The 27,257-nt window shown below is 35.6% G+C and overlaps 2 protein-coding genes across 3 annotated transcripts in view; both read right to left on the bottom strand.

Annotated features, from left to right (window-relative positions):
- The window catches only part of TM9SF3 (transmembrane 9 superfamily protein member 3), a 696,120-nt gene that overhangs the window by 157,401 nt on the left and 511,462 nt on the right, over nucleotides 1-27,257 (bottom strand). The gene's annotated exons all lie outside the window — the stretch shown is intronic.
- Nucleotides 1-27,257, bottom strand: part of TyrRS (Tyrosyl-tRNA synthetase) — an 89,778-nt gene that overhangs the window by 49,677 nt on the left and 12,844 nt on the right. For both annotated transcript variants that reach the window (XM_089108082.1, XM_089108083.1), the window contains exons 2-5: nucleotides 25,432-25,677; nucleotides 22,214-22,429; nucleotides 12,766-13,063; nucleotides 4,640-4,795 (exon numbers count right to left, since the gene is read on the bottom strand). In XM_089108082.1, the coding sequence (XP_088964208.1) occupies nucleotides 4,640-4,795; nucleotides 12,766-13,063; nucleotides 22,214-22,429 (670 nt within the window). In that variant the 5' untranslated portion in view covers nucleotides 25,432-25,677. The remainder of the gene's footprint in view (nucleotides 1-4,639; nucleotides 4,796-12,765; nucleotides 13,064-22,213; nucleotides 22,430-25,431; nucleotides 25,678-27,257) is intronic.

Here is a 27,257-nt window from a genome sequence, read left to right on the forward strand (position 1 = left end):
GGTTGCTAGCTACCGCTGCAACCCGGATCAGTGGTTCCCGACCTTTTTCGTTCTGCGTACCCTTAATCAAGGCCCAAAAAGGTTGCATATCCCTTTCTTGAGAATCGTTGCTTTAGGGCATTCGACCATAGCTATTCCAATGGCGTTCTTTTTTTTATTTTACTTCGGGAAACTTTTAAACAATTAAGCGTGGTGTTATTGCCCCATAGATCTCTCTAAGTGAGATGTACTTTGTGATTTACTGAAAACTAAATTAATCAATTAATTTTATATATATGTGGAGCAAATGAATATAAAAGGAAGAAACTGCTGATAAATATACAATACAAATTAGATAAAAAAAAGAAGAAAATTAAATGCTAAAAATAAACTAATATTGAAAATAAGAACTCCTGGAAGTATGAGCAGTAATAACGGTTTTGACACTATAGTTTAAAAAAAAGAATGAAAGTTATTAGGCAACCGAAAATTTTAAAACATGATTTGAAAAAAAACTGTTAAGTGAGGAAGAGTCGCAATTTGAAGCTGATTCAAGAATGGTAACTATATTTTCTTTTAATTAATACTAATAGTGAAAGCCGACTGCAAATACAAATTTATAGATACGAAAACAGCGTGAAACCCCACAAAAATGGTGTCAGATCAAAATGGAAACTGTTCCATTGGAATATCCAATGCCGAAAACCATGTGTATGAGAACTACGGTCCCCTATCTTGAGCAACAAAGAAAACAACTTTTCGCATGGGAAGCAGTGATGCGTCTCTGTTTTTATTTTTCTCCTCTATCTCCTCTTCTTTGTTTTTTTTTTTTTTTTTTTTTTTTTTTTTTTTTTTTTTTTTTTTTTGTCACTGCTATTGGGGCACTGGAATATAATAGAGATATTTTTAAGAACTGCTATATTTACTGGCTTTTATAAGTAACAAAAAATAATGTTAAAGTAATAAGAACTTCATCTTCATGTACAAGATGATTTCGACAAACGTACATTTTGACAAGTTCCTTCTCCGTATCTTTTATAATATGTTTGATTATACATTTTGGCAAGTTCCTTCTCCGTATCTTTTATAATATGTTTGATTATAGAAGGTACTACATGTAGCGATTTCCTTTTAAATTGCCCATAAAACATCTCTCATATTTTTCAACGATAATTACAGACAAGAATTGGCCTGTCCAGAATTGGTTTATTTTTTACTAGGTTGCAGCTATCGCTGCAACCACGATCTTGTATACAAAAATACAGTTTTTTTGGTAAAAATATTGATTTTATTTTACAAATCGTTTTTCTTACTTCCAAAAGCAACTAGATGTAGCAATTTCCTTTAAAATGAGTCATTAAACAACTCTCTATGATGTTCATAGCCAGCTAGCCCTGGTGAAAAAAAAGGAGACACACCAGTGCTACACATCCAAAACGCAATTTTCCTTGTTGTTCAGGTTGGGAAACTGTAATTCTTCTATAAAAGTTTCCGACCCTGCTTATTCCGCTGGTGCATTTTTATTGCGATCTGACGCCATTTTCGAGGGATTTCCAGATTTTCCTTGAAATCACCTTAATTTTCTTTTCGTTATAAACTTTTATTTTTAAGATTAACCGATTAAATACTTTAAGATTAAAAAGTTACCATTCCTGAATCAATTTCATATGGTAATTTTTTCTCATTTGGCAGTTTTTTGTTTCAAAACGAGTTTTTAACTTTCGGTTACTATGGGCTGCGGTTCGCCTTTTAATTGGTTGCAGCTACAGATGCAACCACGAAAACAAATATTTGTGTTCTATTATCTTTCCACAAGATAGGTGTGTGTCGCATCATCATGTATGTAATCATTTATTTTAAAATTGCGGTTATTATGGGCTATAGTTCGTCCTTTAACATAACAACTTTTTAAAAATGTTTGTGTTGTATTACTTTGTCAAAAGATAAGTATGTGTCGCATCATCATGTATATAATCATATATTTTAAAATTTCAGTTACTAAGGGCTATAGTTTAATTTATTTTTAAGATGAAGGGGAAAAACGTTACCATTTCGGAATCAGTGTCAGATGGCCATTTTTTCTACTTAAATATGCTGACAGTGTTGAAGTTATTATCATACTATATGTTTTCCTTTTTACGTCATCTATGGTTATAAACTACGGCTATGACGTTCATCATCTTGTATACGAAAATGCGGTTTTTCGTAAAAAACAGATTTTATTTGAAGCATTGTCGTTTGATAATCACAAAAATAACACCTAGAAGTAACAATTTCTTTAAAATAAGCCCTCAAACTGCCCTCTATGATGTTCAAGTGACCATCTATGCTTTCAATGCAGAATATCGTGGTTGCAGCCTTTTCCCTTGTTTTTCAAGCCAATGGATTTCCCTTCTTGTTCAAGCCAATGGACTGTAAGTTTCCTAAATAGGGTTTTCGGCCAAAAAATTCCAATGGTGTACTTTTTGTTTCTATTAGACACCATTTTTAGCGGGTTTCAGGCTATTGTTTTTGTTACTACGGGACATGTTGGTCTCTTACTATAAACCTTTTTTCAATTATTTTTTTTTAGGACATTTTTGGACATATGTCTGTTTGTGATTCCTGGACATTGGGCCTTGTTAGCTTCACATCTAAAAATATTATATTAAACATAATTGTCGGCACAATTGGCCAATTTCGGGAATACAGCCCAAGCATAATCATTAGGATTATGGTGTGAACCAGAACTTCGAGAACACTTACTTCATGTTTAAAGAAATGGCAAAGAGAGACTTAAGTAGTCGAGAGACTGACAGCAGAAACTGAGGCTGATATTGCTTATTTGCATAAAATTCAGACCCGAGGGACAAGACCAAGAGAAAAATCACTAACCATGGAGGCAATATTATCAAACTCAAGTTTGAAGCTTCTTGAATTTCCAATTTTTATAGCATTTCCAAGGCCCGGTGTTAGATATTCATCAAGCAAACTGCTAGGAGTGCATTGTCAATTATCACAATTGCATTGTGAGTTGATAAATTCGGAAGACTTTCGAAAACAAGCTTCACAAGATTAGCGGCTCAATCTGCGAGTTTTTACAGCCCAACAACTTCTAGGAAGATTTTGCTTTAAAGAGACTACACCTTCGTGACATTCAAAACTATCGAGTTTAGCTTACTGGAGAATACGGTCATATCATAGGCAGCGCAATATCGCTGCCTAAGTAAAAAGCGATGTGGGCACAATGTATTATTCATTTATTATTTTGGTTAGATCAGGGCACTTCGTATAGAAGGAGTTGTCGTAGAAACTTCGAAAGGGGCCCACTTGATTAGAAACTGAAAGGGTTAGGGCCCTTTTCCATAGTCGAAAGTGATAGGAGAGCAAAAAGCCCCCTCCCACGCCCATCATTTACCAAAAAACATGTCATTAAAATTTTTATAGAGCCATTTTGTTCAGCGTAGTTGACAGGTCCGGAAATTAAAGTCTTTGAAGATGACACCCCCCACCCAAAGCCTTCAGGGCAAGGGTTGAAAGTTATGCCCTGAGGGCATATAAGGTTTTTATAGATACGGTTATGACGTTGTTCATCATCTTGTTTACGAAAATGCGGTTTTTCACAACAAACTCATTTATTTGAAGTATTGTCGTTTGATAATCACAAAAACTCGCTAGAAGTAGCAATTTCCTTTAAAATGAGCCTTCAAACCGCCCTCGATGATGCTCCAGTGACCAGATAGCTGCGGTAAAAAAAAACGAATAAAAGATGCTTTCAATGCAAAATATCTTGATTGCAGCATCTTTGCTTGTTTTTCAAGCCAATGCATTTTCCATCTTGTTCAAACCAAGGGACTGTATGTTTCCTAGATAGGGTTTTCGGGCAAGAAATTCCAATAGTGTACTTTTTGTTTCTATTAGACACCATATTTAGCGGGTTTCAGGCTATTGTTTTTGTTCCTATGGGACGTGTTCGTCTCTTACTATAAAGTTTTTTTTTTCAAAACGCGTTTTTTAACTTTTGGTTACTATGGGCGGTGGTTCGCCTTTTACTAGGTAGCAGCTAGGGCTGCAACCATGGCCCCAGAGAAACAACTTTTCAAAAGATGTCTGTGTTATATTACCTTGTTAAAAGATAAACGTGGTGCATCATCGTGCAGATGATTTACTTTAATATTTCATTTACTACGGGTTAGATTTTTTAGCTCTTGGTTACTATGAGGTGTAGTTTGTTTAATGTAATATTCCAGTTACTATGGGTTAGAATTCGTTCTTTATTATTACGTTGTAATCTAACACTTGTTTATATCCTAATGGTATAGCGTCATTATATACTAATGTTATCATAGCTAACATCATAATATAGGTTTTATTTTTTTACGCAACTATGACCAATAAACATTAAAATATTAATCAAGCGCTTAAACAACGATAGTTTCCAATGAAACCATTAGAAACGAGGGAATATGTTATTGGAGTAAAAAATCTTCGCTATAAAATTTACTCGTTCTATTTATATATAGATTATGCCTGGGAGGGTCAATGATGTCAAATTTCCTTTAAATGCATATTCGGAAACTAACAAATGAACACAAGTCTGTCTGTGAGGGAAGACTGATCAACGTCATTCCAACGTTTTCAAGCAAATACACCAAACCAAATAATCTGAACAGTTCCCTACCTGTCAGTCCTGGAATCATTGGGTTCATTAGATGAATTCTTTTAGCATATCCAAGGGCAGGCAAATACTTCTCTGAAAACGTGAAAATTTTTCTCTGGTCAACTCCTCCAAACTGAGCGTCAACCTTCAAATATTCTTCGTCTAAGGCTTGTAAACCTGAAGATGAAAAAGAGTCGTTAGATTAATTAAGCTAAAAATTAAACAAGTCTCACACGAATTTCCGAAAAATAGTAGCAAAGGAAAAATCTCAAAGCTGCTTATGGTATTTCCACAGTAGATTATGTAAAGAGGAGTAAAGTTGTCTCAAGCTTAGGTGAACCAAGAATAGGATTCAGAAATTATACTCTGCAATAGATTTTCTAAATGAGATTTTCTTTATTCTGGAAAAAGGTTGGTAACTCATTAGTCTACCGTATTTATTATTGCAAAACACGGAACAATAAATTCGTATGAAGGAGGGAAGGGTGTGGGAGTCTCAGTGATTATTTGTGGGATTTTTATAGTCTATGTCCATTCTCAGTTGAACAAATCATTCTGCAAAATGTTTGCTATGTGTATGTCATACATATAGACTAGGCGAACCACATTTGAAAATAGCTGCTGCATATGAGATAACAGTGAGGGAGAGTGAAAATCAAAGAATGTAGAGCATATGCTATCACTACTCAGGTTTTCAGATTTTTAATGTCCTTTAAGCAATTATTTGGATTTTCTAAACAGAATAAGTCGATTTATGACATATTAGGTTATCATCTTATTATTTTGGAAATATTATTTTCCTAAATTGTATTAATAAGGAGATTTTTATCGTTAGTGCCATTGAGTCTTAGGCGTGTAAACTTTATTGGACATTTGTCCGTTTGTGACTCTTGGACATGAGGCCTTGGTAACTTCACATCTAAAAACATTATATTAAACCTAATTGTCGGCACAATTGGCCCATTCCGGGAATACAGTTTATGCATAATCATTAGGATTACGGTGTGAACCACAACTTGGAGAATAATTACTTCATGTTGAAAGAAGTGGACAAGAAGGGCAAGAAGTAGTCGAGAGAATGACAGTAGATTCTGAGGCTGATATTGCTTAATTGCATAAAATTCATACCCGAAGGAAAGACTAAGAGAAAAACCACTAATTATGGAGGCAATATTATCTAAATCAAATTTGAAGCTTCTTGAATTTCCAATTTTTATAGCATTTTCAAGGCCCTGTGTTAGATATTCCGGATCTCCTGAGATAACGGTATCTGGGATATCTCAAGCAAACTGCTAGGAGTGCATTGTCAATTGACTTAGTTGATAATTTTGGAAGACTTCCAAAAACCAGCTTCACAAGATTAGCGGCTCAATTTGCGAGTTCTTACAACCCAACAACTTCTAGGAAGACTTTGCTTTAAAGAGACTACGCCTTCGTGACATTCAAAATTATTAAGTTTAGCTTACTGGAGAATAGGGTAATATCATAGGCAGCGCAATATCGCTGCCTAAGTGAAAAGTGATGTGGACACAATGTATTATTCATTTATTATTTTGGTTAGACCAGGGCACTTCGTATTGAAGGAGTTGTTGTAGAAACTTCAAAAGGGGCTCACTCGATTGGAAACTGTAAGGGGTAGGGCCCTTTTTAATAGTCGAAAGTGATTGGAGGGCAACCATCCCCCCTCCTACGCCCATCATTTCCACAAAAACATCCAATAAAAACTTTGAGATAGCCATTTTGTTCAGCGTAGTTGAAAGGTCCGGAAATTAAAATCTTTGAGGATGACAACCCCCCTCCATCCAAAGCCTTCGGGGCAAGGGTTATAAGTTATGCCCTGAGGGAATAGAAGGTTTCTATAGAAAGAGTGGTCGTATAAACTTGGGAGGGGGCTCATTGGATTGGTAATCAGAAGTCTAGTGCCCTTTTCAAAAGTTAAAGTGATCGGAGGGCAGTAACCCCCCCCCCCCACACACACACACACGTCTTTTTTTCCGAAATGCATCTGATAGAAATTTTGAGATAGCCATTTTTTCAAAAACACAACCTCCCAGAGTCTCGGAGCAATGTTCTTTTTTGTTCATTTTTTTTTCTTCTTTAAAGTGTAGTAGTAAGTTTTCTAATTGACTAATTGAGTCATGTCTAGATTTTTTTTTTAGCGGTTAACTCGAAGTGGAAGTACTTAAGTGGCATTCTCCGGGGGCATATAAATGTTTTCTGGAAGGAGTGGTCGTTTGAACTTTTGAGGAGGCTCACTTTAGAGGAAATGTACAGTTCTAGCTCCTTTTTAAGAGTCAAAAGTGATGGAGGGCAGCTAGCCCCCCTCCCCCTCCATAACATCTGCTTTTCCTCAGACGCATCTGACCGAAATTGTGAGATAGCCATTTTGTTAACAATAGTCCGAAGAACATATAATAGTGTCTTCAAGGTATTCACCACCCCCCAAAGCCCAGGAACAAGGTTGTAAGTTACGCCCCGGGGCATATAAGGTTTTTATGGAAAGGGTGGTCGTATAAACTTCGGAACGGATGGGGCTTATTTGATTGGAAATCGGAAGTTCTAGAGCCCTTTTTAAGAGTCAAAAGTGAATGGAGGGCAGCCATCTCCCCCGCAACTATTTTGCTCAGTATTGTTTAAAGATCCAGTAAGTATGTCTTAGAAGATATCAACCTCCCCACAGTCCTCAGAGCAATTCGTTGATTGTTTACATTTAGTATATGATAATGAGAAAGATATCTATTTTGAACTTTACTCTCCAAAAAGAGGAAGGGCATTCAGGTGAGCCTTTTAGAGAATGTTCAGTTCATTGTTGAACTAAATCAAAACACATTACGTGTCTACGGATTTTCAAAAGTGCGTAGCCCAAGAATAACTGAGTATATTACTTTTGGAACTTTCAGGACATCATACCACTACAACTGCAACCATCACCACTACTACAACGACACTACTCCATTTAAAGTATTGAGAGAAAATTTGAACTAAATCAAAAGACGCTATGTGCACTTACATTGTCAAAAGAGCGTATCTCAAGAAGTGATTTGGGTATTAAGTTGGAACTTTCAGAGAATGCTTAAAGGATAGAACATCTGACCAAAAGGCCGAATGTGCACGCTACTACTAATACTACCATCACTGCTACATTTATTACTACTACTACTTCAACTACTACTACTATTGCAACTACTTGTACGGCTAAGAGCATTGAGATGAAAATTCCAAGAAGTATATGAACAAATAGGTTATCAAAAGTACATATCAGCAATGCCATAACAATGGCTGATTGTATTAAGTTGAAACTTCCAGTACATAATGAGAGGGATGTTCAACTGACCAAAAGGCATTACGTTAATACTACTGCTGCTACTATGATAACTGCTATTACAATTAATACTACTACTAGTAATACCAATACTACTACTAGTAATACCAATACTACTACTAGTAATACCAATACTACTACTAGTAATACCAATACTACTACTAGTAATACCAATACTACTACTGGGATTACTATTACAACTATGCCTAAGTGTATGAAGGTGAAATTTTGAAGGATTTTTTGGGGGGAAGGGCAGACGTGAACTTATTCATAACACGCCATCTGTGTTCAGGTTGTCAAAACGGCGTAACAGCTATATCTTAGGAATATTTTGATGTTTGAAGTTTAAAATAGCAGGGGTTGTATAGGGAGGAGGGTGTTGAGCAAACCAAAGGGAAATATTTGCATCCTAACGCTACTGCTTATACTCATACTTCTACTACTGCAACTATTATTACTACTTCTATTATTTTTACTGCCACTAAAGCAAACGCAACTACTATTAATTCTACTGCTACTACTACTACCACCGCTACTAAAACTAAAGGTATTAAGGCAAAAAAATTGGAATACATTGGAACTGCATGGAACTAAATCAAGAAACACTATGCCCACACAGGTTGTCAAGAGGACGTATAAGAAATTGCTTCAGGAACGGTTGATGGTATTAAGTTGAAACTTTAAGCATGTGTTGAAGGGGATGTTGAAGAAACCAAAAGTGCTATATGCATGCTGCTACTATTGCTACTGCAAATATTGCTACTACACGAGCTAAGAGCATTAAGGTGAAGCTTTTAAGGAATATTTAGGCGGATGTTGAACCAAATCAAAATAAACTATAAGCATGTGGATTTCCAAAAAGGTGACAGAGTAATATCTTAAGAACGTCTTACATTATTAAGTTAGACCTTTAAGGGTAAGTTGTGGTGGATTTTGAACTAGCCAGAGGGCACTATATAAATACAATTAATACTACCGATACAATTACTGTACCTAATGACGCTAAAGGTATTAAGGTGACAACTTTTAGGGAACGTTAGGCGGAGATTCAGTTAAAAAAAAACTATATGTATGCAGGTTTCCAATAGGGCATATCAGCAATAATCATATACAGCGGCGCTCTATAATAGCTAGAAATATCATTGAAACTTTGAAAGGAGCTAATTCGATTCAAAATTAAAAGTTCTAGTGCCCCTTTTTAGAGTAAAAAGAGATTGGAGGGCAAGCAGCCCTCCTCTCAAGCCCATTCATTTTCCGAACAAATCCAGTCAAAATTTTGATAAAGCATTTTGTTCAACATAGTAGAACGGTGCAGCAGCTATGTCTCTAGGGATATTTGGTTTGTCAATCCCCCACAATTATACAACTGACCCGTTATGCTTTAGAACTAAATGTTACTTTAAAACTAGCTAGAAATATCATTGAAACTTTAAAAGGAGCTAATTCGATTCAAAATTGAAAATTCTAGTGCCCCTTTTAAGATTAAAAAGAGATTGGAGGGCCAGCAACCCTTCTCCCAAGCCCATTCATTCTCCAGACACATCCAGTCAAAATTTTGAGACATCCATTTTGTTCAGCATAATAGAACAGTCCAGCAACTATGTCTCTAGGGATATTTGGTTTGTCAATCCCCCACAATTATGCAATTAACCCATTATGCTTTAAAACTAAATGTTACTTTAAAACTAAATAAAAAGGCACTGTGTGTATGGTTGCCAATAAGACATCTCAGTAATATCTCTATTACCGTGAACGTCCGAAATTGGTGAATGTCAACGTTCACTAGTGAATGTCCAAAATACTTTTTTTTTTCTTGGATTTAGTCTGCGTTGCCAGTTTACTTTTTCCATTTAATGCAAGTTTTGATGATGACAGGTTATGTTAGGTTAGATTAGGTTTGATTGGCTTAGGTTTTTAACACATTTCTGATATTTATAACTAAATTTAACCTAACCTAAACTAACCTAATCTGAACTAACTAACTTTTACCATCATAGCTGGCATTAGACTGAAAAAGATGACTCGTAAAGCTAATTCAATCCAAGCAGAAAAAAAGAATTTCGAACATTCACCAGTGAATGTCGACAATAACCAGATTTCGGATAATGTTTTGGGAATGATATTAAGTTTAATTTTTCAGGTCAACTAGGGGAGATATAAAATCAAATTAACCAATACTATTTGTATCAGGATTAAATATTGTTGAAAAAATTTCTCCACCTTACAAATAGCAAGCCAAACTATGGATTCTTCTAGAAAAAAAACGAAAAGATATAAAAGTTGTTTTTTTTTCATGAAAAACACTATGCCAATAAAAAACATACAGAAATTAATTAAAAAAAACTTTTTTCACAACACAAGTTTTTCAAAGAAAGTAAAGAGCTCCATTAAGCCAGATGTGAGCAGAAATAAAGTCAAACAATCTTGCAAGTGCAAAACTACCACAAATTAATTACCGCAATTAATAAATAAATGAAACTCAAAACGCACAGAAATTACAATCGAATCAAACTCAAAACAAGCAAAATTAACAAGAGTACGGCTGACAACCCCAATGCCTTCTGAAGACCAGAACATTTGCACTTTACTGAAAATAAATGTTTAAATGTTTTCACATTTTTTACTGTCATACAAAAAAAATTATAAAAACTTTAAGGGTATATGTGTAGTAAACTGAACATCCACGGTTATTTGTTTTTAGCTTTTTTTTCAGTAAAGTGCAAATTATGTTCTGGTCTTGAGAAGGCATGGGGCTTGCCATCACTACTCATGTTAATTTTTGCTCGTTTTGAGATTGAGTCGGTCATTTGTTGTAATTTCTGTTCGTTTTGGGTTTCATTTGTTTATTGATGGTGTTTTGTGGTAGTTTTAAGCTTGGAAGATTCTGCTCCTATTTGGCTTAATACTTTCCTTACTTTCCTTACTTTCCTTGAAAAACTTGTTTTGCGGAAAAATATTTTTAATTAATTAAATTAAAAGGGAGATTTTTAAGAATGACGGCACACGAGTAGTTATGGAACGATACTAGCGATTCAGATATGGATCAGGTTGGGAAACAGGGCTGGACAGACAAAATATTCAATGATCTGAAGCATGCAATTGTTGACAGTTTTATTTAGCCTACCGAAAGCACTGGCATGAATAATGGAAACTTCGTATGGGTAACGCATGACAAATCTGGGATGCAAACACCATAATTATGGTATTTTTTAGAGCTGAAGCAATGTCCCAGATATTATTTAAGAACGCATTAACACCATACCATTTCTTCAACATCTCATCAGGGAAGCAATTTAATTACATAAGTTGTCCGGAATACGCTAGATTCCTGAAGGGGAAATCTCTGATTCCATATTTTGTCATTACATCATCGGAGATAGCCTAATTTAGTACCTTTTGCACGAAAGTTCAAAACAAGGCAGTATAAATAAGTACTTGTATTTCATGCCAGTGTCATTGCACCATACAAGACTTCTCAATAAATTTAAGTCAAATCACATAACAGTCCTTAATCGATCAATTTTGTTATCATAAACATGAATCAATTAGTCCAAAGTATAAGAAAAAAAAAACAAGATGCAAGTTAAAACCAAGCCAATTCCGCAACAATTTACCAAGTTAAAATCCAATTTTTTTTGGGATTTTCCCAGGTCAAAACCTACAAAACAACTGCGGTATACCGCGGAATTTCTTGGTTAAATAACACTTAAAAAAATGATAAGAGGCCCATAAAACAGCAGCAAAGCACACTCTTGAATAAAGAAATCCGAGCCATTATCAGATGGAAACTGATCATACCCAATTACAACAGAAATTCCTAATTTGGCTGTTCCATAAAACATTTCAGAAGTTTAAAACTTGCATCAAAAGCAAATAAATTAAAATTTTAAGATACTCTCCATCTGACATGACTTAGCAGCAAGCCTATCAGTTCTTAGATAGCAATGACACCTATTGTTACATTGCTTAACTGACTGTCTTGTTCCAGGATCAGTTCTTTCAGTTGCTAATTTAGCAGAGAAAGATATGAACTCTCGAGCATTCAATCTTTGAACGAATCTGAAGCCCACAAGCCACAGGCGGTAGCATGGCCGTTAAAGGAATTTTATAAGTACAGCTATTCTAAATTATTTCATCATTCTTTTCTCTTGATTATTATTGAAGTGAAGCTTGCAAAACTGCCAACTTTTAGCTAAGCTGTTCCATCCAATTTTGAAAAATTTATGGTATCAGACGATAGGATTTGGTGGATTAAGATTAGGATCAGCAGTATATCTTTTACAAAACTCCATTGTTGTTCAATTATAACTGTAATTAATAGATTTGTCTTCTGAACAGTTCACTATGGATGGTGAAAATTTGGGAATCAACCTTGACGGGTAATGTCTCGGAATAGGTCTGAATACATTTCTGTTTCCTAACCCGTTGGCTTGCAGTTTTGGGTCCAAGGCTAATTTATAGAGCATTGTAACACTTGACCTTGTGAGCCTTGTAACCTTGTAACAGTAAAAATTGAATCCTAAGCTCGACTTTGTACTTTGTTGCTATTTAAGTTCGTTGTTTGTATCGAATTTAGTTTTTGAACCACAGGTTATAGAATTAGCAGTATGATCATACCCTATCTCACCCATTATTTCTCTATTTATTTCTTACCTACCTCTAGGATGATTTATAGAAATAGGTGAAAAATATATAAAAAGAGAAGGCAATGTCGAAAACGCAGAGTAAAGTTTTACACAATATATGCAATGTAAAAAATAGAAGAAAAAGAAGAAGGAAAAAGAAAGAAACAAATAAAAACAGAGGTAGAAAAAGGAAACATTACCAGGATAAAGAAGGCCAGACAATAAAGGGTGATCCACTTGCTTGACAACTTCAGCACCAGCTTTTTTAGCATCATGTTCGGTCACCAGACTAGACAATTTATAGACATCCAAAGTATATTCTCTCGATAATTGATATTCCGTACCTTGAACAAACTTCAGTTTTTCAACGGAGACACCAAGGGCTTTTAACATTGATTTTATGACAGCCTCATAGTATTTAGTCCGCAGTTGTAGCAATTCCCATGGCGCTTTCATGTTATCAAGATAAGCGTGCAGATCAGCAAATAAAATCGTCACCTAAAATCAAAAACTTGAACAGACTGAATGTAAGATTAAAATAATAAACTTCTGTTTTGCTTTCCTTTTTGGACCATGGGTATTAACTGGGGTGGGGGGGGGGTCTACATTAAGAAAATATTTTTTCCATATTTTCACTGAAATAACTATATTACCCCTCTCCCTTTATTGAAAAAAAAATATATTTCGTGTCTTCATTTAAAAAAATTAAAAAATCCTTACCCACTTCCCCAATATTTTCTTGAGTTTTAATTTATGTTCTGCAGTACCCTTTTTTTTTTTTTTTTTTTTTTTTTTTTTTAAGCGGGGAATTTGGCTAACAATTACGTACCTGTAGTGCAACTCTTACACTTGATAATGCATGGTTCATGTTCTTAGACATACCTTCTGGTCGTGATTAAAGAGCAACAATGTTCACAATTTCTGAAAACAATATGCACAAAAATGTGTAATTAAGATGGAGAAGAGCGATGAAATCATAAGCCAGAACCTAAGAACCTTTTTACAATCTGAAATAAACAAATCAACCTTTTTGGTAGAGAATTCTTTCCCTAAAAAAATATTATAAGACGTAAAATTGGAAATTACAACATGGTTTCAATGACATAAGCGAAAAAAAAAACTTAGGTGTCCCATTTGTCACCAGCATGCAAGAGCCTTCCTAGGCCAATCCTTCAATCCCTACCAGATGATCCCTACAATTTTTTTAGGGTGAAATCCTTGAGTTCCCAAGAATCCTGCAGAAGACTCTAAAAAGGGCAATCTTTCAGGTTTACAAATATATTAATGAAGCGGTAAAGAAAGGAAAGTAATTTAAGTTTGCGTTTTCTTTGCTTGTTTTTCTCTGTGTTTTGTTTTTTAGGAAGGGGGTGGATAATTATTTATTTTTTAAGTTATGATATTGTGATGTATACTTCAGATTAAAAATGTATTATTACCTACGGCAACTCATCGCAACACAAGCTACCTGTATTCCACAGTTTATATAATTATCCAGTAAGCTTATCGCAGATCATTTCTGGTCTTCGTTCTCGGTGCGAACAAAAGCTCCTCCCACTTATTTCTTCACTTATGGATCAGTGTGTTTGCGTCTATCAATGCGAAATGGTTACAAAGTGCATTATTCGTAATAGCGGGTTTCCACTTGTTTCCGATTGTTTCGCGTCTGACTTGTCTACCCGTGAAAAGATCTGATGCCGCTTATGTTTATATCTGCAAAAACGTTCTCCGGAGCACTCGCACCCCGGTCCGGGTTTTTATAATGGGTGAGATAGTGAATGATCATACTGGATAATTATATAAACTGTGCTGTATTCCAAAGGTCTAAAGGATCGGTGCTCCTTCACACTACTCTATTCATGTTTTTTAGTTCACGTTTTTTCGGATTTTTTCATCACTCCGAAATGATTCTGTATAAATTTTCATGTTTCTAGCTTGATTAGGCCGGCTTATTTTTTATTTCAAAGAATAAAACACACATATTACATTTTTATGGTTAGATATAATATAAAAGTCACCTTCCTCTAGTCCTAGTCGCTCTGGCTTTCGGCCGTCGAAAATATTCCCTGATGTCACGTCCCTCCACTTACCCCACAGTCGGCATCCCCCGCCTTCAGCCATCGCACATTTGTTACGATGATGTTACATTCCCGTTTTTTTTTCAGTCTTTTTTTTCTATTCTGTTTTAGTTTATATTTCTCGGATATTTTTAGCATATTTAGTTTCTCGGGGTTCCAGAATTAGCACGTGTTACTTTTTTTACTTCTAGTTTGATCTAGTTGTTGATTTCAGCCCATTTTTAAGAACAGAGGAAAAGTTGCACATATACACACATTTTTTTTTTTTAGTATTATTATTATTATTAACAGATTAGCAGAGAGCTAGGTTCAAAGGTTCTTTAGCCAACAAATAGTCGGCTTTATGAAATGTTTGTCTCCTGACTCCCATCGCTAGGGCCTTTGGTCTCGCATAAAGAGATACCTCTCCTTTTACCACTCACTACAGCCAGTACCTTGGGCCGTCACCGAACCCTTGGTTGTTCTCAAGACTGCCATATTGCTGATTTTGGATTTTGTAGTGTACATTGTTTTTCGTCATGTCACAAAGCGGGAGGTCCATGAACACCAAAGGCAGGTTTTTTCACCTCTTTACACTGGCTACATGACTGAGACATACTTGTCACCAATTAAAGAAACAAGGTATATCAGGCGCCATGCACTTGAAGCAGTAATGTGATCACTAGTAAGTTTGTTTCTGCTTTAGGATATCAATAGATTACTTGGATATCATTTTATCATGACAGAGAGGGAGGTTAGAATTCAGGACTGGATTGAAGGTGTCAGGTATTTTAGTCAGTGGCACTTGAAGGCAATGGACAAAAAACTTGGCACTGAAGTCTGAGAGACCTCACCCTGCCAGTTCAGGATTAAGAAGGAGGGCTAGTTTGCTACATCAGCTGTTTTACTGTATTTGATGCCTTCATGGCTAAGGACATGCCGGAAATATATCGGATTGCCTTTTGCGTGACGGTTCAGTAACTGTCTTCTAATACTATATAGGTCCTTATCCTCAGCAATTCTATTTATATTTTGGACCAAGTGTTTTCCAGATTGGGAGTCTGTTAGACAGAGAATATTTTAAGTATCTATGCAATAATTTATAAGCATGTCTAGGGCAAGCTAAATGGAAAACTATTCAGCAGATAAAATGGATGATCCAAATGGGAGGGGAGAGCAAACAGTAGGGTACAGAGAGGGGATTTATACATCTGCTCCAGCTTTCTCACCATGAAAAGACCAATCTGCATAAATTTTCCTATAATTAGGTTAATGCTTAGAAATCTATTCACTAAAATTAGTCAGCACCACATAATTGGGTATCAGGTTTTTACTAATAGGAATAAGGTTAAACTAACATTATCGTGGGCACATGTCCCACGGAGAGGTGTCAGTAAAGGGATATCCATAAGGAGTTTTTTTTAACAAGTTTGTAAAAATCCAATATGATTGTTGGTTGGCAACCATATTTACTTCCAGTCTTTTTAAAATACCTGTCTAAATGTCTCTGAACTGCACTAGATTTCAAAGAACTAGCTTTTTCATGCCACAGCCATTTGGAATCTATCCTTTGACCAAGTAGCTTCACAGAATTGCAATACGGGATCTCACGAAAGAGTATTTTAATTGGTATGAGAGGACCTCTTCTAAAAATTCATAAATATAATGGCTCTGGTTTTGCTGATTGAGATTGTCGGACGAAAACCTGAAGAGAATCTCTGAACTATTCTTAAATTCTGTTAGATGAGTCTTTGAAGAAGGTCAATATCCCTCCCAAACTTCCAAATAATCAGATCATCGGCATAAAGGCCATATGCTGAATTAGATACATGGAATTCATACATAAAATCATCAAAGAAAAGGGCTAAAGACAGCTCCTCTAGAAAGGCCCCAGGTATTACGAACATTCTTCCCTTCTGTCTTATTTACTTGAACATAAAACTTCTATAAGTTACAAAGAACTTCATAAAACCAATGAAAAAGTGAGGCAAATCTAGGTTAAGTAGAATCTCCAGCAGTTTATAATGGACTAGGCTGCCATAGGAATATGACCAATCAAGAAGGACATCCCTTGTGAAATGTCTACTTTTAAGAGAGTTGCTAACATCAGTTTCCAGGCGAGTAATGTTGTCGGGCTAGAGGGTTTTAGGACACCAAACACAAGGCCAACTTTCCCAGCATCGAGAACCAGATGCATAACATCTGGGGATTTAAAGACTTACTTAATGTAAAATACCACCTTGTCCTGGGGAAGACTCAATATTAAGTGAATTAAGAGCTAAATTGAATTAGCTTGGGAAAAGGGTTTCATGAGGTTACTTTTATACACAGAAGGTTGTGGCAAAGTACAAAATGGTGAACGAGTAGTGTGAGAACCTGGGAGGTCATTTTTTTTAATGCCAGAAAAAAGTGTTTTTTTATCAGTGACAATTGGAGAACCTTCCTGAAATGGCACCATATTTACAGTCATCAATTGGGTACTTCCCACCAGTCTTACTTTGGCACACGTCTGCTTATAGGAGATCGCTGTTGAAGGTGATGGATTCTTCTGAAAAATTTTGCGAGCATTTCTTTTAGCCTGAACCAAAGCCCTAAATTCCTCATTTTTAGGTCCCTTGAAGCCTTTACATATTATCAAGTTAGTCATAGGTATAGCACAATTAGATGCCTGTAACAGGATTGATTCACCTTCCAGAACATATTGGATGTCATTATGCCAAAGCACTCGTATTTTACCTCCTTCTCAAGTAAAATATGGTATTTGGAATTTTTCTTTGGCAAAAGCATCAGAAACGTGCATTATAGTGATAATTATGAATTTGACCAAGATTGCACCTCTTTTTTTAGACTGTTTCCTCATAATTCCAAAACTACACAAACTACATTCTGGTGTTTTGATAAGTCTTTCACTTACTTGACTTATCGCTCTTGCTCAGCAGGGTCGCCAGCGTAGAGGGAACTGGTTGACAGCGCTGTCAGTCTTCTCCAAGCAGCCCTGTCCAGGACTAAAGATGAGGCCTCATTTGAATCAATGTTGAGGTTGAAGAGGCACCGATTTATTGCATCAGCCCATCTGGTGTGCGACTTTCCTTGAAGGCACTTCCAGACAATCGAGTAATTAAAGTTCGAAATGATCCTTGCAGTGGTAACTAGCGGAAGGCAGAGTAAGTGGCCGTGCCTTCTTATAGAACGAGCTTCTAAATGGGAGAAGGGGTTCACCAACTTGAAGGTCTTCAGGATCTCGTAATTGTAAATTTTGTCATACTATATAGAGCCCTTAAATCAACGTAGGTGTATAATTTGGATGATATTGACCTTTTTTTGCTGTGTTTTGGTTATCGGCTATGTCTCAGAAGACTATAATATGATGCTTGAGACTGTGGCGTTGTAGATTCGGGCTTTTGTAAGGCGACTAATTTGAGGTTTGTGGAAGACTGCTCTCGGGAGCCGTCCAAATACAGAGTTTGCCTTGGCTGATCAGGCTGAGATTTCGGCGTCAAGTGTGCCATTTGAGGATATAATTGATCCGAGATAGGTGAACTACCTTACCACATCAACAGCTTGGCCTTTGATCGCAACAGTTAAGGGTGACACCGATGAGGTCTTTTCTATGGGCATGATCTTTGTTTTCTTCCATTTGATTTGCAGCCGAACTGCGGAGGCAGTGGAGGAGAGCGTCTCGATTTCAGACTTAAGTTGGTCGATATTTTCGCTGAGGACGGCTGCATCGTCGGCAAAGTCAACATCAGACAAAGTCCTCCCGGCATAACTTATGCCAAAAGGGTGGACACGGGGTGTCTTGTTAAAAATGTGGTCGATGACACAGTTAAACAGCTCAGGTGGAGCAGCGCATCCTTGCCGTCCACCATATTTTATGGGAAAGGAAGAAGAAAGCTTCCCGTTAACAAGGACGGTCCTTTTTGTGCTGTGGTAGAGTTCTTTAAAGAAGCTGACTATCTTTGTTGGTAGGCCTAGAGCCTTCAGCATTACCCTAAGGGACTGCCTGTCAACAGTGTCGAAGGCAGAACGAAAGTCAGTGAAAGCTATGTAAGCTTTCTTGTTGAATTGCAGTGTCTTCTCAACGATCTGTCTGACCGTATAAATCTGTTCAGTTGTCGATCTTCCTGGCATGAATCCAGCTTGTTGGGGGTGGCGCAAAGCATGTAAGAAACTTATTGCACGTTTCAACAGGAGCATTGCAAACAGCTTTCCGGGAACAGAGAGTAGGGTGATACCACGGTAGCTGCTGCAATCCGTCTTGCTGCCCTTGCGCTTAAACACTGGCACGATGATTCCTTTCTTCCAGTTTTGATAAGTGACTCCAAATAAATTAAATAAACATTTTTTCAATAAAATTAAGTTAATTCACCGTTTATATTATTTGAAGCTTCCATTTTTTACAGCTTACTTGAAATAACCCTTTACTTAATTTTCATTACCATAGCCAGTTTGAAAGACATATTTTTAGATGTCTTTCTTTTTCCCAAAAAAAAAACTTCCAGCGGGCAGGGAATATACCAGATACCAGTATCATTTCTATAAAAAGCCAGAAAGCGATCAAAGAACGTGAGCTCATAAAACTCTTTTAGACTCATAATTTTTTCCATATACTTCGCTGAAAAGGTTTATTAGAACGTTTCCAAGCTCCCACCTTCACTTGGTCAACGATGCCACGACAGAAACAGCTGTATAAAAAAAAAAAAAAAAAAAAAAAAAATGAAAGCCCGATCCATTCTCCCTGTCCCTAAAGATGTGTATTTTGAAAATCTAGAAATGATCTGATGCTTGGATAGTCGAACTCAGTCCTTAGAAAACAAATAAGGTGCTGATCTCCCGATTGAAGGTGCAGCGCTAATTTCAAGACCAAAATTATGCAGAACGTAGACAGAGCTCTATCTCTTGGGAATTAACTTCTCCATAAACCTGTCTTGGAACACCAACATCACTCGGATGAGAAAATCCTGGACAAGGAAGATGGGATAACTTTTACCCTCAAAAACCTTCTTCCACCCACCCATCACCCAGCTTTACAGGACTTGCATCAGACACATCGCCAAATATGGATGCCTATTGTATACTGGTACCACTGAAACACTCTTAGACCATCTCAAAAAACCAAAATAGGCATATAAGGCGAGCTGTACTGTTATAAATCACACATGCCAGCCTCTTGATCCAATGTTCGGCGTAGCATTGATGACTATTCGTTAAAAGTGCATGGATTCACTACCTTCTGAGGACCTCCCTCACATTATCCCCCTTCACCCAACCGGCAAAAAATAAGGGTCACCCCAGGTGTCGACAACCTGAGGAACCGCTTCATTTGGCACTGAACTTCTGTATGTAATGATTTTCCTGTGGACAGTTTTCCTGAAAATGTCTGTGCGGACTCCTTAAAAAGAAAATACAACTGACATTTACAGCCTTGAAGAGGGAGAATGTAAAAGCCTAGCAGTGTATCCCATACTATAAATTATCTGGCGCATGAATTTGAATATAGTGAAAAGTTAAATATGCAGTAATATACTACATTTAGTATCAGTTAATCATAAATTATGCTAATTCCGTAGTTGAAAGGGAAAGTATGATAGGGGAAGTATTTCCCTATAATCAATGCCAATATTACGATATTTCTAAAAGTAAACAATATTGTATATTCAAATAACACACTAGTCTATTTTTCTGTGATTAAAGTACCCAATATAATCTATTACTAATCACTTCTTTTTGATTAATAGTTGCGTTATACAGTAAGAAGAAGGAAAAAACTGATATTGTTTCATTAAAGTAACTTGTTCCAGAAGAATTGAACAAAAGGCTTCAACTAAGAAAAATTTAAAAAAAGTACAATTGCTTATCTTCTTAATTTTGGCTTAATAGACAATATGCTTCCCATTGATATTTTTTTAACAAAAACGATCGAACTGAATCATTCGAAAGCACAGTTTCCCGTTTTAGGTTCTAAACCATGCACTTTTAAACGGTTGTACATCTTCGGTTGGTAGAGCAGGAATGTCCGGGACATAATGATTACACCAAGCAAGAGTACTTTAATAAGACACCAAGAGTACTTTAATAAGTACTTTAATAAGAAGCAAGAGCATAAGTACTTTAATAAGAAGCAAGAGTACTTTAATAAGTACTTTAATAAGACCGAGACAGTACTTTTAACAAATAATATAAATGAAAAATTTACAAGGATGGATGAGTCATGTTTACATTCTCAGTCCACCAGAAAAAGGCAAGTTTAAATAAGCGCTTCTTTTACCTCCAACAAATAGACAAAAAGCGAAAAGAAAATAATTTTTGAAATTCCGCGACTCAAAAGCAAATTTTAAATGCGTTATATGACATTTCTATTTATTTTAGGCTTTAATATCATCTTTTGTGGTTTTCAAAACACTTTTTTTCTTTAAATCGTTTTTAGAATCAATATGTGATACAAAGAAAAAAAAACGTTTCGGATATCCCAAAATCCAAAACTAGATTAAAAATCCTTTCTCAAAATCCACGTCTTTTAATTAGAATGAAAATAAATTATTCCAAATTCAATAGGTGCAATGCTACTTTAGTCAATCGACAGGTAGAAATTTGTGAAAATATCCTACCAAACCCAGATAAAAATTCTCTTTTTCTTTAGATCAGCGATTCTCAGCCTGTTGTAGACGGCCTGTAGGGGGGTACGAATGCGCTTCGGTAGTACCATACAAATTGTCATATACTTTTATTGCTAACTTATTACTGTGACAAAGTCCTTTCCTGATATTTCAAGGAAGGATTTAATACTGCTGGTCTCATTTGCAACGACCTATAAACGTACAACAACTTATCCTCCCCAACTTACGTTCAAAACTAACTTTTAAACAAGCTACACAAAAGTTATGCGAGTCAAAGTCCAGCCAAACATAGAAGAATCAGGTCAGGCAAATCAGATGAATCCATCTCGTTAGCATTTTCATCTAACAAACATAAATGTATATTTTATGTAATAAATAGGCCTAATTGTTTGCCAAAAAAAAGTTTTAATTAGAGCAGACTATATATAGCTATGGTATGTGGCACCTTTGAGAAAAGCCCGAAACCACGAGAAACCATGTGAATCTGTACGAAACCATTTTTATTTTTAATTTATAATAGAAAAGTAGACAAGCTTTCAAGCAGTTTTTCGAGGTACCACCGTGCGAGAAACGACAAGAAGTTTGAGAACCGCTTAATTAAATGACTTTATAAAACGGCGATAATTAGCCATTAATACAAGCATCGTCTATACTTTTCTTATACATATTTACATAAAACTAAAAAAGAATCATTCTATGTGTCTTCTGAGGGTCAACGTCAATTTTAAATAAAAACTAGTATTCTGTTAAAAGTTCAACGCTTTGACCAGGGCCGTATCCAGGATTGTTGTTCGGGGGGAGGGGAGCGGAGGGGTGATTAAATAAAAAACGGATAAAAATTTATTTATATTCATTTTTTTGCGTCTTTACGAGTCAGACTAACATTTCTGGGAGGAGGTTTCAATCCTCCCCCTCCTGGATACGGCCTTGGCTTTAACCGAGGTACATTTCAGTTTTTAGAATAAACTAGAATTCACCTCGCATCCAGCCTTCAAAAAGTCAGCAATTTTGGACATTGGCAGAAAGTAAGCAACATGTGGCTTCCCTGTTGTTGCAGTTCCCCAATAAATCTTCAAATCTCTTTCCTTCAATATCTCATCTAGCTTATCTTCACCAAGCACTTCCTGCAGATTTCTTATTATGAGGGCCTTCTTCTCTTTAATCGTTAACAAAGACCTATTCTCCAAAATCATCTAAAAGAAAATTACACAAAAAAAAAACTTAATTTCACTGCTTAAGCTGCGGGTAGCCTTTTATTCAAATGCATTCAGATTAAAAACGTGTGAAATAAACCTTAAAATAGTGCATACTAGACAAGTGCGCAAGAAAAATTGTACAGCCCGAAATCTTGAGACATTAAGAACAATTCCAAAAACTTCCTATATTCTCAAAACAATTTCTGTTATTTGTTGTTTTTTTTTTACTTGGCTCATCCAGAAATAATTATTTCCCCCATCTCTTCCTAAAAGAATCTATCTGTAGAAGTCTAGTGCAAATCAAACATTCCACAACTGACACAAGCATCCTAGAGCACCAATTATAGAAACCTGAGTGGAAGATTAAATTATTCACCCTGTTTGACAGTAAAATAAAAAATCCTAAGAATCAATTAAAATTTTGCCATTTTGAAATACAAATTATTAAAATTAAACTGAGTAGCCTCAACTGTATGCAAAAACATACTCAGGCGGGTAGGGGGCGGGGAGGCTGAGCATTAAGAACAATTCCCAAAAATTTCTATATTCTTACAGAAATTTCTATCATCTGTTTTGTTTTTTTTTACTTGGCTCATCCCAAAATACTTATTTTCCCCATCCCCCCCTGAAATAAATCGATGCATAGAGGTCTAGTGCACATACTATTGGATGTTCTACTGTACATCCTCCTCCCCCCCCCCCTCTGAGCCTTAAATATATATTAAAAATTGCACAAGAATATACATTTCTATTATCTAACGACTAAAATATGCTTTCCGCTGATGACCTCCCCCCCCCTAAAAAATAAATTGACCCCCTTCCCTCTAAAAAAAAGCTCAATGGCACATCCTGGTTAAATGTATTTCATATATGCGAATCCCTCTTCTATTTTTCTTTATAGCTTGAGTAGGCTGAAGTCTCGAGTCACTGTATATGCTGGGCATTACTGTTATTTGGATTCCCTCAATAGCTTCAGAATACTATAAGTTTCAGAATATTGAGAAGGATAGATACTTTAAGTTTCAGAATATTGCGAAGGATGGAAGATATTGTTGATGCTGGGAATTTCTTTTTTCTTTCTTATTTAGCAAATCCTGTTCCATATTAATTTCTGAAACCTTCTATTAAAAACATTTGCCAATTTGCCAATAAAAAAAAGTTCAAGTTCGATTTTGTTTCTAGGTGGAATCTGTGCGTGCAAAACTCCATTAAAAGATAGTCTGTAATTACATTAAAAAAAAAAGAAGTATTTTGCAGTTTTATGCTGTTGGAATCTAAAAATGAGGTATCATAATACAACTTTTCTATCAGTGGTGTTGTTGATATTACAATATATTAAACACACTGCTCGAAATCTGAATCGTTTTCAGTAAAGAGCAAATAACAGCTCTGGCCTTACAAGACTTAAGAGGTTGGTAGCCCTACTCCTGCCGACTACAACAGCATAAAACTGCAATAGATTTTTACTTATATGGTAATAAAAGACTGAAAACTTTCGATTCAGCGGTTGCGGAACGTTCGTTTGATTTCCACACCATAACATACTCTTCGATCAAACAAAAATAATTGATATTAGTGTTGGCCTGTTAGAAAGTTTTAGGGACCAAACAGAAATTAAAACGCTTATCTACAGGGGTTTTGTATCAACTGAGACAAAGTGGGGTATAGACTGAATCCTATTTATAATAGTCTAATTATAAGACAGATCAAGACCTGAACTACTTTAAATAATGAAATGCTAAATAATTGGCTTCAAACAAGTTTGAACCTTATAAATAAAGGTCAAAATGAAAGAAACTTCAGGAAAAGTCAACAGGCTTTGGCTAGATCAACAAAAGAAAAGATGAATTCAATTTATCAATACAATATTGTTAAACAGATCTTGACCTGTGTTTAATCTTAAGTGGTTTAACCTAGGCCATTGTAAAATTTTAAATAAATAGACTATTTGATTTTGTCATATTCCAATATCAGACGGACATCCTGCTTTGTCCTGCCTTGTAACTTTTTGTATTGTGCAATAAAAAATTTAGTTATTTTATTGGATTTTATTTAGATCTGAGTTTTTCTTTTGTTTTCACTTCCTTTTTGTGTATAATTTGTGCTTTCTTTCACTTTCCTTTACACGTTTTGTTTAAGCTAAGTATTTAAAAAAAAAATTCCTACCGATATAGGCTTCTCAATATGAAGTCGAAATATTTGAACTTTTGTTATTATTATTAGCACAACAAGATTTTTTGGGGTTTCTTGTTTTTCAGTTTTGTTGGAAAATTGTACACATTTTTCTATAATTTAATTTAACTCACATAAATAGCAATAGATCTATAAGGCTCTACAACTATGACTAAAAACAGAGCTCCTCCCCCCCCCCCCCCCACATACACCGACACCTGCACACAAAATTCTTCCAAACAGCTTCTTCCTGGTCAGTATTAATAATATAGTAAGAGTTAAAAAAAAGAAATTTAGAAATGAAGAAATCTAGGTCTTGCTTGATATTTCAAAAATCATTTCATTTCTGCTATTTGGTAAATATTTGTCCTCTTAAAGTTCTCTAATAGCTTACCCCTTCCGAGACTTTTGTGCACCTCTGTTTATCTATAAACATTAAACAGAGATTTTTATAAGCGTGAGGGGTTTGATTCTTTTTTTTTGTACCTGATCATCATCTGTGGCAATGTTAAAGAAAAAAAGAGGAATCCCAAAATGGATAAAATGAATTACTTTAAGTTCAATTTTGCTTCTTGGTCAAACTTATTACAAATGACAAAACCAAAAGAAAAACCGCATTTATATTTGAATGTTAAACCTGTATTTGGATAGTATGAGTTCTATCCCCCCCCCCTCCTCCCGCATGAAAAATACCCTGATACTCAAGTCCAGTACCCCTAAGACTCAGATACTATTGCACCTGTGGTTAAATATAAACATTGTTAATCTAATTATTAACTATATGAAACACAGATACCAAAACGCATGAATATAACAGTGGCATTTACCTTTGACAAAACTTTTTTTTGAATAACTTCCAATGAAAGGTTGTTTTCTGAGGTTCTGCAATTTGGATACCGATTAAAAATATGTTGAAGCCACCTATTTACATGAGATAGGTTAGGAAAAACTAAATCCTTCAATTGACTGGATAAAATTAAATCTTCCTCACAAGGCAAGTGTCCACCAATATATGAAAATTACTCTAAATGCTTATTCAGGATAGTTTTAAATTCTTCCAAGTTCATAAGTACCTGAAAAAAAAGACTAACTAAAATATATATCCTGTTTTAGGTTCAAAATATAAAGCAAAACTTTGAAAAACGTTGACCAATCAACAAAATTTGGTGTTAAGAACAAGTATATTGATGCCCAAATTCCAATTAACGCCCAAATATTTATTGACAACATGGATGACAATAGTGTCTGAGAGTTTGAACTTAATACTCGTGGCCATACCTAATATACTGCAGATATGTCCTCTTGACAACTTGGATGCAGATAGTGTGTGGAAGTTTCAGCTAAAAACACATAGCCAATCCTGGTATATTACAGATATGTTCTTTGTCAACCTGGATGCATATAGTTTGTTTTAAATAATATTATGGTTAAAAAATAATTTTAACCCCTCTCAACATTTCCTAAAATTTTCAACTTAATACACTTAGCCATTCCTGAGATATTTCACACATGCCTTTTTAGCAACATGGATGAACTCAGTGATTTTTTTCATTTAGTTTTACATCCTGTTCAAGATGTCTTGAAAGTTTCCACTTTATAATTTCTACTGTTTTTGTGATACTGCATATGCTCCCTTTAGACAACCTGTATGCACATATTGTTTTTAATTTAGTTCAACATTCCTCTTAACATTTGCTGGAAGCACCATCATAATATCCTTAACTTTTTTGGGCACCCAAGATCAATCATACCCTCCTTCCCAAATAATATAATTATATTTTCACAATGGGCAAGTTTTAGAACTTACAGCCCTTGCCCCTGGGGCTGTGGGGAGTCACGCCATGCCAGCAGGCATTGTTATTGGACTTTTCAACCATTGTGAATAAAATTACTATCTCAAAACTTTGATCAGATACTTTAGGGAAGCTAAATGGTACAAAAGAGAGGGGCTGGTTGCCCTCCAATTACTTAAGACACTCAAACAGGGTCCTAGAGCTTTCAATTTACAATCAAATAAGCTCCCTTCAAAGTTTCAACAACAACTCCTCCCATAGAAAGTGGCCTGGGAAAACACTGAAGCCACACCACTCTTTACCTAGGCATTGCTATTGTACTGCCAAAGAAATGTTGGCGGGAGGGGAGCAGGGTGCCACAACAATGAAGAAGATGGGATACCTCCTATAGACTTTGTCTAATGGTCTCAAACAATGTTTTTTTTTTTTACTTACATTTAAGACAAATTTATAAGTCAGAGAGACATTTTAGTTTTTTAGGAGAAAGATTTTTTTCGGATTTTTAAAACCAACTTAAAAGTTGAAACTTTTTTGGGGGATGGGCGGGGGGCGGGGTCTTGAACCGGCAATCCCCTCCCTTTTGGATGCAGTCCAATGCATCAGTGTCTGAAATTTTTTCACATAATTTTCACTTATGCTGTAGTAAAACCTATTTTGGTTGCAGTAAAAAGACATTGCACCTGTGTTAGAATGAAATTACACCCAAGATGGGATTATCAAATAATTCATAGTAACAAACTGTAGCAAAGTACATAGCAAAATGTGCCAATATTAACACAACTTTAAAAACATATATATATCAAATGTATGTCTAGTTTATTCTGATTCTAGACATTCATTAAACATAAAGATACCCATCA

Source organism: Artemia sp. Qi Xiang Cuo, chromosome 2, assembly GCF_049724085.1.
Source record: "Artemia sp. Qi Xiang Cuo chromosome 2, ASM4972408v1, whole genome shotgun sequence".
NCBI lineage: Eukaryota > Metazoa > Arthropoda > Branchiopoda > Anostraca > Artemiidae > Artemia > Artemia sp. Qi Xiang Cuo.